This window comes from Macaca fascicularis, chromosome 5, assembly GCF_037993035.2.
Source record: "Macaca fascicularis isolate 582-1 chromosome 5, T2T-MFA8v1.1".
NCBI classification, from domain to species: domain Eukaryota; kingdom Metazoa; phylum Chordata; class Mammalia; order Primates; family Cercopithecidae; genus Macaca; species Macaca fascicularis.
This window is the reverse complement of record NC_088379.1, coordinates 189,940,117-189,952,657: the sequence shown is the minus strand read 5'-3', so window position 1 is coordinate 189,952,657 and position 12,541 is coordinate 189,940,117. Positions and strand designations below refer to the sequence as shown.

Genomic DNA, 12,541 nt, shown 5'->3' with positions numbered 1-12,541 from the left:
ACTTTTGTTCTAAGATCTTGAAATAATGTATAGTGTACTTAATTTGGGTTTCCTTCTTTTCTGGTTAGGATCTGTTATCTCCTTCCATTGAAGAAAGCCAGCTAATGATAACTGTGGCTCCCGCTGTTGAAATGTAGAGAACAGTCGTCTTGATTCTCCCTGTGTGGGGGACAGTTGTTACTTTTTAGTGTCCTTACAAGGTCTTTGCTTCATCACTCTAGAAACACTAAAGCAACTCTCGTCTGCCAATGGCTGCAGAAATCATTAAGACATTATTTATTTGTTTAAATTTGTTTAAACATCAAAAGATGGGCTAGGTTAATTCTTTTTCTGAAGAGAATAATTCTGGTTATAAAATAAATATTTGGACAAGTGTATTTGTTCATTTTCCTACTGCTATAAAGATACTACCTGAGACTGGGTAATTTATAAACGAAAGAGGTTTAATTGACTGACAGTTCTGCAAGGTTGGAGAAGCCTCAGGAAACTTAGAATCATGCTGGAAGGCAAAGCAGAAACAAGGCACGTCTTACATGGAGGCAGGACGGAGAGGGAGCACAGGGGAAACTACCGCTTTTAAGCCTCGGATCTCGTGAGAACTACGTCACTATCACGAGAACAGCATAGGGAAACCACCCCCATGATCCAGTCACCTCCTACCAGGTCCCCCCTCCACACGTGGGGATTCCAATTCGGGATGAGATTTGGGTGGGGACACAGAGTCAGACCATATCAATAAGTATATAATGCAGTATTGTTAACTATAGTCAACATGCCGTACATTAGATCTCCAGAACTTACTCATCTGGCACGACTGGAACTTTGTGTCTCGGGTACGTGACATTTGCTGAGAGACTAGATCTTATGGGTTCTCACCACACATGTAAATAAAAATGGTAACCCTGTGAGATGATGGATGTGTGAGTAGCTCAAGGGTGATCATTTCAACATGTATACATATATCAAAACTTCAAGTTGTTTACCTTAATATATATAATTACCCAAAATTGCACTTTTTTTTTTTTTTTTTTGAGACAGAGTCTTGCTCTTGTTGCCCAGGCTGGAGTACAGTGGCACAATCTTGGCTCACTGCAATCTCCAGCTCCTGGGTTCAAGCAATTCTCCTGCCTCAGCCTCCCGAGTAGCTGGGATTACAGGTGCCCACTAATTTTTGTATTTTTGTACAATGCCCCACTAATTTTTGCATTTTTAGTAGAGATGGGATTTCGCCATGTTGGCCAGGCTGGTCTCAAACTCCTGACCTCAGATGATCTGCCTGCCTCGGCCTCCCAAAGTGCTGGGATCGCAGGCGTGAGCCACCGCACCCAGCCAAAAAATGCAGTTTCTAAAAAAAAAAAAGCGGACGAACTCTTTTGGGATTCATTATTAGAACCTGATTTGAGTGGCAGTTCTAAGATTTTGTAAACCATACATTACCATTCTTATTGTTTTTTAATCCATTAAATATTTAATGTCTGTTAGGAGCAATGTAAAGAAGGAATATAAGGCCGAGACGGGTGGATCACGAGGTCAGGAGATCGAGACCATCCTGGCTAACACAGTGAAACCCCATCTACTAAAAAATACAAAAAAAAACTAGCAGGGCAAGGTGGTAGACGCCTGTAGTCCCAGCTACTCGGGAGGCTGAGGCAGGAGAATGGTGTAAACCGGGAGGCGGAGCTTGCAGTAAGCTGAGATCCGGCCACTGCACCCCAGCCTGGGCGACAGAGCGAGACTCCATCTCAAAAAAAAAAAGAAGGAATATAAAATACTCCCCTAACTATCATGTACTTTAAAACTTAGCTGGAAGATAATACTGTTGTTGCATGTCAGACAACTAGAAAATACAGCAGTATTAACAATATCACTAATTTTAATAAGTTCTTTTTTTTTTTTTTTTTTGAGAAGGAGTCTCACTCTGTCACCCAGGCTGGAGTGCAGTGGCACAGTCTCGGCTCACTGCAACCTCCACCTTCCGGGTTTAAGTGATTCTCATGCCTCAGCCTCCTGAGTAGCTGGAACTGTAGACGCCTGCCACCACACCGGGCTAATTTTTTTTCTATTTTTAGTAGAGATGGGGTTTCACTGTATTGGCCAGGCTGGTCTCGAACTCCTGACGTCAAGTAATCTGCCTGCCTCAGCCTTGCAAAGTATTGGGATTATGGGGTGAGCCACCACGCCCAGCCTGAATAAGTTTTTGCTAGATACTAGGCACTGTTTTAAGCACTGTAGATGCATTATATCACTTAATTACTAAAAACTAACTCTGAGGTTATTTCATTATTAATATCCCTGTCATGGAATTTGATCAAGGATACAATCAGTGGCAGAGCCAAGTGTTAAGCCCAAATCTTTCTGACTATATACCTTACATTTATTATCACTGTATTAGAATTGTTACAGCATTTTGGATTTTTTTTTTTTTTTTTTTTTTTGAGATAAGGTCTTGCTCTGTCACCCAGGCTGGAGTCTAGTGGTGTGATCATGACTCACTGCAGTCTCGACCTCCTGGACTCAAGCCGTTCTCCTCTGCCTCTTGGGTAGCTGGGATCACAGGCACGTACAACCATGCCCGGCTAATTTTTGTATTTTCTGGAAGAGACGGGGTCTCGCCATGTTGCCTAGGGAGGTCTTGAACTCCTGGGCTCAGACAATCCTCCTGCCTTGGCCTCCCAAAATGCTGGGACCACAGATGTGAGCCACTACACCCAACCTGAACTACTGTTTTTTAAGTTTTACATAAGAGTTCTAAATTGATGACTAAATTAAAATGCATACACTTTTGATTTTGGGGCTTACACCAGGAGTGTCCACTCTTTTGGCTTCTCTCGGCCACATTGGAAGAAAAAAAATTGTCTGGGGCCATACATAAAATATGCTAACCATAGCTGATGAGCTAAAAAAAGAAATTGCCAAAAAAATAAATCTCATAATGTTTTAAGAAAGTTTATGAATTTGTGCTGGGCCGCATTCAAAGCCATCCTGAGCCGCATGCAGCCTGCAGGCCACAGGTCGGACAAGGTTAGTTTACACCTTAAAATTTAGGGTAATCAACACTTTGTATTTTGATATTATTTCTATAGACGAGTTATTTCTCACATCCTTTAGCTTTTGTTTAGCTTGTTTTATTCATGTAACACTCAGATGGACACATGGTATTGTTCCGTGTGATTTGGGTACATGAGCCGAATCATTTCTCTCTTATTTCCCTAAGTTTCTGCGTGTAAACTTGATAATTTATATATCAGACTCCAGAATGGGTTTACTTTTTGCATTATTGTACAATTATTTCAGAGTTGACTTTGATCACATCTATATTGTTTTGTATCTGATGAATAAGTATTGTAATTATCTTAAAATTTGTAAAAGAAAAAATACTCATCCAACCAAATAAATAAACTTAGGACATTAGGAGTTTAATAGACATTGAGACTTCTACCAGCAAAAAAGCAAAATTGAAAGATAACTGAAAATACCAGGTCTTCTGTCTTGTCCTTTCTACCCTGCACAGCTCAGTGCGTAGTTAATAGGATAATCAGACAGAACGGCAGATGCACTCTGCTAGTGAAAGACACTGAAGATGTGACCCCAGGAAGTTCCAGTACACTTATAAACTGCAGGTAGAGAAGATACAATTTCAGGAGGTTTGGACACCGGAATCACACAGCTTCTCTGTCCACAATGCAAGAAAGAGAATATGATGGAAGACCGTGGACTTTACAGTCAGGTGGAACCACGTTCAAATCAAAACTCAGCTCAGCAAAGGGCACCACTAACACTAGTTGGGTAATTTGAGTAGGTGACTCTTTTCTAGCTTTTGAAGGCTAAAAACTAGGGAGGGGCACTTCACACAGAAGGAGCAGCATGCAGGCAGGCAGTAAAGATGTTCTCGGTTGTTGTGTCCGGTTCTGCGTGTGTTTCGCACCCTCTGCCGTTTGCCTCCAAGCCTCCTTTTGTTTCTATAACAACCTCCTCTCCCTTTTCTAAATGGCCCTTCCCCTGCATATCTTGGCTTATTCTTCCACCATCTCTTCCTGCTTTGGAATTGCTGCTCAGGAACTCAGCGCAGAAGGGCAGGGGTGAAACTGATCGAACACCAAGTGGAAGAAGAGTTTTGGGAGGGGTCGGTGGTGATGTTTCATAACAGTGTGAACGTACAGAATGCCACAGAACCGTACGCTTAGAAGTGCTTAAAATGTGGTTTCATTTTACCACAATAAAAGGAAGAAAGAAAAAAAGATTGTACAGAGAAAACTTGTCCTATGACTGAATTCATGAGTCTGATTTTTTAATGTGAAACTTAGTGCAGGTCAGTACTCCCTTTGCAAATAAGATTAGCTTCCTTCAGAGAAAGTTTGAATCAATAAAGAAAATAACAAAATACAATCATGGATCAATTCCCCAAGCGGTTTGGTCTTCCTCAGTATTTCTTTCTCAACAATGCCTATGAAAAGCCAACAGAATAAACTCTTTCACCTTTTAAGAAATAATTATAAACAAAATTTAGAACATTATACATTAGTCTGTGTTACTGAATTGTAAAAAATTACCATGTTATTGGATACTGTATTGCCTTGGCCAATTGGTTTATATATCCTTTTTTTTAATTAAAATATTAAAATGGAGACAGGGTTTCACCATGTTGTCCAGACTGGTCTGGAACTCCTGAGCTCAAGCAGGTCATCCACCCGCCTTGGCCTCCCAAAGTGCTGGGACTACAGGCATGAGCCACTGTGCCCAGCCTACATATCTTTTTTAAAAACTTTATATTCTTTACTAATTGGTTTTCAAACTTCTTAACAGTAAAAGCTTTTTTTCTCCAAATTAAATGTTATGCAGAATCTTTAGTATATAAAACAGACAATGCAGAAAGCATAGCTGGGCTAGTAGAAATTAGCAGGGGAAGACCCAAGGGCCCTCCCTGCTGGCCTTTCCCCAGTGGCCTACCAGCCCTCGAGGCACTATGCAAAGGAAACGGTGAAAGGCACTGCTCTACAACGTACATGTGGAGAATCTGTGGTAGCTTCCATGTGTGTGTGGTCAGTCCTAGGTTTTAACACTAGGTTCTTAGCATTATAACTCCCATTACATCATGTCTGTGAGAAAATCAGGTTTAATGTATTTTATTTCAACTTACAGCACCTTTCCTAAGACTAACCTGGCACAAAAGAATCAGTCCTCTAGCAAGCTTGTCTAACCCACCTGATTTTGTTGTTTGTTGTTCTGTTTTAGGCTTTTAGCAACCTGAAGCCATGGTTTTTAGTTTCTGTCTCTAGCGATATGCAGGAAAGAGAGATGAGGAAGGGGCTTTACTGGCCCAACCAGAAACAGAAACTAACAACCCGTGACTGTATTCTCTCTGTTGGACACCCCTGGATGAACTGTTATATCACAGTGGTTTGGTGAGCTGTGGGATAGGCAAAAACCCTTGGATTTTTATGAAATTAAATTATCTGAAATATGTTTTTCACATGGTATGTCAGGAATGATTTAAAATCTTTTGGCCGGATGTGGTGGGGTCTCGCCTGTAATCCCAGCTACTTAAGAGACTGAGATGGGAGGATTCCTTAAGCCCAGGAGTTCCAGGCCAACCTGGGTGACAGAGTAAGATCTTATCTCTTAAAAAAGGAAAGAAAGTGAGTGTCACGCTCTAGAATGTATTGCCTTGTTAAAAATGATTGCTGTTTAACCTTGGCTTTCAAATTGACTGTCTTTATTGAAGGCTTTATTGAAAAGGCTTGAGGCTGTGAAACCAACAGTAGGTATGAAACGCTCAGAACAACTGATGGACTATCATCGCAATATGGGCTATCTCAGCTCATCACCACTGTCCAGACGAGCCAGATCCACTCTCGGCCAATACAGCCCATTAAGTAAGCAGGACAAAATAGATCAAAATTATTTTATATTTGTTTGTATCTTGTATCCATTTTTTAAAAAAATGTCACTTATGTTATTCTGATAGAGTTTTAAATGCCAGCACTGGAGTGCATTCTGTTATTTCTCACTGTCATGTTTTGTTTTATTTGTATTAGTTCACTTAATTTCAGGTTTCATTTACAGCCTATAATGACAGGAAGGAAACCAGGAGATAAAACAATCGAAAATATCAGTAGGTTCTGAGGTAATTGAGGAAGTACTTTTAATTTTAAAGTTGATTGAGGGAAGAAATGCATAGATGTGCTGTTTAAAAGCTGCTGAAACATTCTCCCTAGGTAGTTAAGAATTATTGCTAATAGACTCCAGCCCTTATATGTGCTTTTTTTTACTTACTGGATAACTAAAACAAAAATTAGCAAACTGATCACACAGCAAGCCTTACCACTTTACAGTAAGCAGTAAGGCTTGTTGTGTGATCAGTTACAGACCTAGCCAGTTGTGTGTCCCAGAGAGTACAAGAATGGAGTGACCATTTAGTGCCGGAGTGTGCAACATCTAGAAAGGTCAGTGTCCTTTACAGAAGTTTATATTGTACTTGATGTATGCATTCTAAACTATGTAATAAATAGAAGGTAATACCAAACCATTCGATGCCACAACTTCCCAGCGCCTGCCCCGTGTGAGTCTTCAACTCTCATGACTAGTAGTTCCATTTATTCTTCTCCAAACCTTGCTTCCGTGGTATAGTGACTAAGACAGGGTCTTGTTTTAGTAAGTCATACTTTAGCACTGTCCCTAAATGTAGTATATAAATGGTTATACGAAGGGATTTTTTTCGCATGAATTATTTGAGAAGCTTTTACAAATGTTTGTTTTCCATGCCAGTCCAGTGCCTCAGAATCCCCTGGGGTGGCATCTGGGTGTGTTTGTTACTATATTTTTTGAGTTCCACAGGGAATTCTGAAGTGCATTCCTAGTCGAGAATCATTGCATTAGACTATTAGACACACATAGAATGTGGAAGAAAAACTAGTCTGGACTTAAAGTGAAGAGAAGTTTCTCAGATATTTCTTCTTTGTGTATTTTCAGGAGGAGCTTCCAGGACATCCAGTGCTACGAGTGGTCTCAGTTGTAGGAGTGAGCGATCAGCTGTTGACCCCTCCAGTGGCCACCCTCGAAGAAGACCTAAACCCCCTAATGTCCGTACAGCTTGGTTATAAAACACTTTTTTTTACTTTAAACATTGTTCACACAACTTTTATTGAAGTGCTCGTGCTATTACGACAATTCTCTGTGTAAACATCTATAATACCGTTTAGCAATTTAAGGTGTACAACAGTGCGTTGTAATTTATTGTTATTCAGTGCAAAATTATTGTCAAAAAGACGATTTAATGTAAAGAGTGTTTCCTGAGGATGTATTCATATAAGATGTGTTCTTAATAGAGAAATAGTGGTATGCATGTGTATCTTCTCATTATAGAAATTGATTCCATTGTCATGCTGTCAAAATAGTAATGATAGTATCATTGCATGTTGTACTCAAGATGTTCACTATATAGTTTTCAATTTGTGTTATTTTCATTTCTTTATAAGCGTTATACCATGAGCTTAGCTCCTAAATTTGGCTGGCTTTGTTTTTCATCTGCTTTAGAACTTACGTGGCATGGCGTAGCTTGATTGTATGAGATTGAACACTGATTATGAAACAAATCTTGAAATGTGTTTTCATTGGTAGAGCTGATCTAGATTTGATGAGCAGATTGAGAGACGCTTCTATTGGAGCAATTCTTGTAATTCACCAGAGGTATCTAGTTATTGTATAAGTGCACTGAGTGTTAGATCTTAAAAGTTTGATCAACCATTCCAAACCATTTCAAATATGAATATTAGAAAGTTCAACTTAGAAGCTTCCCTTTGTGTTTTTATGCATTCAGGTAAAGTCCTATTTATGATTCTTAGAAATGAGGTAGGTTTTAGAGCTACAGTCTTCTAACTTGTGAATAGTTTAAGGACCACATCAGTTGCATCATAAGCAAAACCTATAGTATTTGTTGAATCAGTGAAATGGCACCATCAGCATGAAGAGCCAAGAAGCAGATCCTGGGGTGTGCTGGACAGCGTTTTAGGTAATTCAGTATTTACTGTGTTACTAGAGAAGACCTAGCGTAAGAAAGAAATGCTTTAGAAATTCCAGTAAGTATTTATAAGGCCTGAGAAAACTAAAATTTGAACAAAAAGGGAAATAAATCACACGTTTGCTGAGGCTGCTGCTTTAAATATTGGCTACTTTTCTTGTTTTGGTTTACTCTGATTTGTTTGATTGAACCCTGGAAGTATTATTTTTACCAGCCCCACATTTAAAGACCTAGTAATCTTGACGGAATTGGTAATGGCAGATAGGGTTTAATACTGCTGACTTTCCAAATTAGAATTTTTTTTCTGTCAAACTTAGGCTTTTGTATAGCAAAGTATGGTATCTCATTGTTACCATCGTTGTTCACCACTAGCCTTTTCAGTAGGCCCTTAAAATGTATTGGAAAAGTTCCATGTTAAATGACAAATGTCTGTCTTCAGTATGAATTTTTGATCTGTAGCCACAGTAAGATTTCTGTTTTCCAGTGGTCAGGCTCTGTAGCACGTATGCTGAATGCTTTTTCCTTAGCACCTTTAACAGTAACGTGTTACTACATTTTCCAAAACATCAATTCAAACGTCTCGGTTTTAGTTTGTATTAATAGATTTTGTTGAGGGTAGGGCCTGCGAACGTGGGCGCAGTGAGGTTAAATAATTCATGTGACCACAACCTGGCTTTGAGGTTCTTCTTCTTTAGAGGGCCATAATGTTCATTCATTGTTATTTGATGCTCTGTTCTGATGAACATGTTATTACACCTGCTGTATATGTAAGCTTTAGCTATACTAAACCAAGGCTTTATTTTCTTTTGTTTTTTAACTTACTGTACTTTGAATGTTTATATAACCTGTATTTCAAGAGAGGGAAGATAATGCTGAATTTTAAATTTAGCCTTTGAACATCTGTCCAATAGTGAATTAATCAGTTTTTTAAAAATTGATTTTTAAGTTGTTCCAGAAAAATGTTTTATATATATAATCTTTTTATATATATAAAATCTTTTTTATAAATTTTATTTTAAAAATCTTTAAAAAAAGATTTATATATATATATAAAGATTATATATATTTATATATAGTCTTTTCTGTTCATAATGGCATTAGTCTCTGAATACATTTTATATTATCTTTGCTGCCACATGTCAGGATACAACACAATAGTTTTATAAATAAAAACTGTACTTTGATTTTAGGTACTAATTTAATGCTTTAGTTTTTACTACTTTGAAAGGGGAAGTTCATCTAAGTATTACTGATAACAGGGATCCAACTTAAAGTAAAAGTTGGAAAGGGCAACAGTCTTTTAAGCAGAACTTACAATTCTGTTGTCATGGTTACTTATATATAATGAATATGACTAGACAAATAGGAGTTGGAAAATGTGGTATATTCTCTAAGTCAAGATGCTCTGAAGTTATTATAGTTTAAGGGACATTCTTAAGGAATTACTTAAGTATATTACTCTTTTTGTTTTCAAGGACATGAAAAAGTAAAGGATGGTCGAGCACTATTTTATATTTTTTTGACCTGTACTGAATATATGTACTTTGAAGATTTACATCTATAACTAGAAAGTATAGTAATCTGAGGTCTGGTTATTAGGCCAGATTCTTGTTCAGTTATTTTTATCTCTGTCAAAAGTTAGAACTAATGTTGCCTCCTTTTTAGTAAGATTCTATGAAAGTTTTTTAACTATTAAAGTTATTTCTTAAGGGGTAGCTCTTATACTTCCTCTACTGTCCTTTTCAGTTTCCATAAAAAGCTGTTTTCTTGGCGATTACTCCAAATAAAGTTCTTCGGTTTGCTGAAAAATGTAGTGTAATGCAGTTGTTTTCTCCCTGCTAACCCGAGTGTCCAAAATAGGTATCTAGACAGCTTTAAGAAGGTGACGGTCACGGGTAAGTGATGACTGTGCCTCTCATCTTCAGATTCTTCAAATACTGCATACTGTGAAACATGTTAAGACCAATATAAATCCAAAGATGTGAGTTGATTATACTTTAATAATTAAATTCATAAAAAGTTTACTATCTTTAATGCCAAAAAAGTCTTAACCCATAAATGATTATATACAATCTTAGAAAATGTGCTTAACAGTTATGGCTTCTTTATTTCTATGAGTAAAGATTAGTAAGAAACTTAAAATTAACATCCTTTTAAAATTTTCTGTTCCATTTTAATGTATTTTAGGCATTTAGAACTAGCCTGGCATAATGAAGAAGGAAATAAAAGCATTAAAGATAACTGAGTTTTGATCCTATGTTTATCTCTAAAATGCGCTGTCTTGTTCCTATTTTCAAAATCAGAATAACTTTTACGTGCCTTACAAGACCAAGAATTAGTAGGAATAAAGTTGGAAGGATGGTGTCAGTTATTTCTGTCTTTGAAAGTATAATATTTACATGGAAAAGAGTTTGCTTAAAATTATATTCTTAATCAGAATTTATTTAAACTACATCATCTAATTGCTTCTGTAAAATTGTTATGGTACTACAATACAGTGGACACTCTTACAGCTTAAAGAAATGGGCTTTTTGTTGTTGTTGTTTGTATTTTTGAGATGGAGTCTCGCTCTGTCACCCAGGCTGGAGTGCAGTGGCACGATGTTGGCTCACTACAACCTCCGCCTCCCAGGTTCAAGCAATTCTCCTGCCTCAGCCTCCTGAGTAGCTGGGATTACAGGCACACGCCATCATGCCTGGCTAATTTTTTGTATTTTTAGTAGAGATGGGGTTTTGCCATGTTGGCCAGGCTGGTCTCGAACTCCTGACCTCAAGTGATCCACCCACCTCAGCCTCCCAAAGTGTTGGGATTACAGGCGTGAGCCACTGCGCCTGGCCAATAAATATTTTTTAAAAGTAGTCATGTACATCGTTTCTTACGTGTTCTGTATGAGTAATAAACACCTAAAGCTTGCTGCAAAACATCAGTTTAGGAACTTTTTATGAGGGTTTAATAAAACTAGCGCCATTGGAATAAATTCCCGAGTAGCTCCTGCAGTAGCTTATCTGAGCTCTCAACAGCAAAGAGAAAGAACGCTAGAGCAAATAGGATTATGTTATGGCAGAAATTTTTATTTGATTTTTCAATTCTGGTGATGGATTTTTAATTCATTTAGAGATATTTTTGGAGCCACCATAATAGACTCAAGATTCTATGCTTCCATTTCCAAATTTATTTGGTAAATCCAGGTAAGTTGCACTATTTGCCCTAGATGACATTTTTGAGGTTTAACTGGTTTACAAAATAAAACTTAAGAGGTAACATCATTATTTTACTATAATGAGACAGAGTTTTTTCACATGACTCTAATCCACAATTATAAGATAGTAAAAGAATTTGAGGCCGGGGACGGTGGCTCACACCTGCAATCCCAGCACTTTGGGAGGCCGAGGCGGGCGGATCACAAGGTCAGCAGTTCGAGACCAGCCTGGCCAATATGGTAAAACCCCGTCTCTACTAAAAATACAGAAATTAGCCACGCATGGTGGTGGTGTGCCTGTAGTCCCAGCTACTCGGGAGGCTGAGGCAGCAGAATCGCTTTAACCCAGGAGGCAGAGGTTGTAGTGAGCCGAGATCACGCCACTGCACTCCAGCCTGGGTAACAGAGCCAGACTCCATCTCAAAAAAAAAACGTATTTGAAGAGTCACCAAAAATGATAAAAACTATGGTGCCAAATTCTTACAGGATATATATTGCAATGATAGTCTTCACCAAAAAACCACACATCACATTTTATCTCATACATTTTGGAATTATAGCTAGTCTGCAAAGTCTGGAGGGTGCTTTGTTCTTGATTGCATTCTGAGAATCTATTTCATGCAGAAAATATGCAGCAGTAAGCAAATATATCTGTTTCCCACATAGTTACCTGTACAAACTAGAAAAATCTAATTGTTCCATTAACTACTGTCTTCACTTTTAACACTTGAGTGTAGTTTTGCCTGTTTTTGAGCTTCATATAAATGGGATTATGCTCTTATGTATGACTTTGTAGCTCAACATCTTTATGTTTGTGAGATTCTTTGATATTGTTGCATGTAGCTGTAATTGGTTCACATTGATTTTTATGTAGTATTCTAGTACTTGACTATACCATGATTCATGTATCTATTATGTGGTTGATGGATATTGTGGGTGGTTTCTAGGTTTTGACTATTACAAATAATGCTGATGTGAGGACTTTTGTAAACGTGCCTTGGTTGCTCTGTGTGTACGTTTTAGTTGGGCATGCAGTTAGCAGTGGAGTTGCTGGCTCAGAGCCGTGCTTGTGTTTAACAGTGCCAGAGTCTTCCACAGTGAGTGTAACAGCTCCTTCTTCCACAAAAGTGTAAGTTTGTGTTGCTCTAGAGACTCGTTAATATTATTGTCAGTCTTTTTTTTCTTTTTCTTTTTTTTTTTTTTTTTTTTTTGAGTCTGGGTCTTGCTCTGTCACCCAGGCTGGAGTGCAGTGGCCCGATCATGGCTCACTGCAGCCTTGACCTCCCTGGCTCAAGCGATCCTCCCACCTCAGCCTCCCAAGTAGC

At 38.2% G+C, this 12,541-nt stretch overlaps 1 protein-coding gene across 8 annotated transcripts in view; it reads left to right on the top strand.

Annotated features, from left to right (window-relative positions):
- The window catches only part of CFAP97 (cilia and flagella associated protein 97), a 48,001-nt gene extending 39,882 nt beyond the window's left edge, over window positions 1–8,119 (top strand). For 6 of the 8 annotated variants that reach the window (XM_065545751.2, XM_065545750.2, XM_005556414.5 and 3 more), the window contains exons 4-5: window positions 5,723–5,873; window positions 6,970–8,119. In XM_065545751.2, the coding sequence (XP_065401823.1) occupies window positions 5,723–5,873; window positions 6,970–7,100 (282 nt within the window). In that variant the 3' untranslated portion in view covers window positions 7,101–8,119. The remainder of the gene's footprint in view (window positions 1–5,722; window positions 5,874–6,969) is intronic. The other 2 variants (XM_045391910.3, XM_074040866.1) reach the window with 1 other exon arrangement.
- Window positions 8,120–12,541: the final 4,422 nt, after the last annotated feature.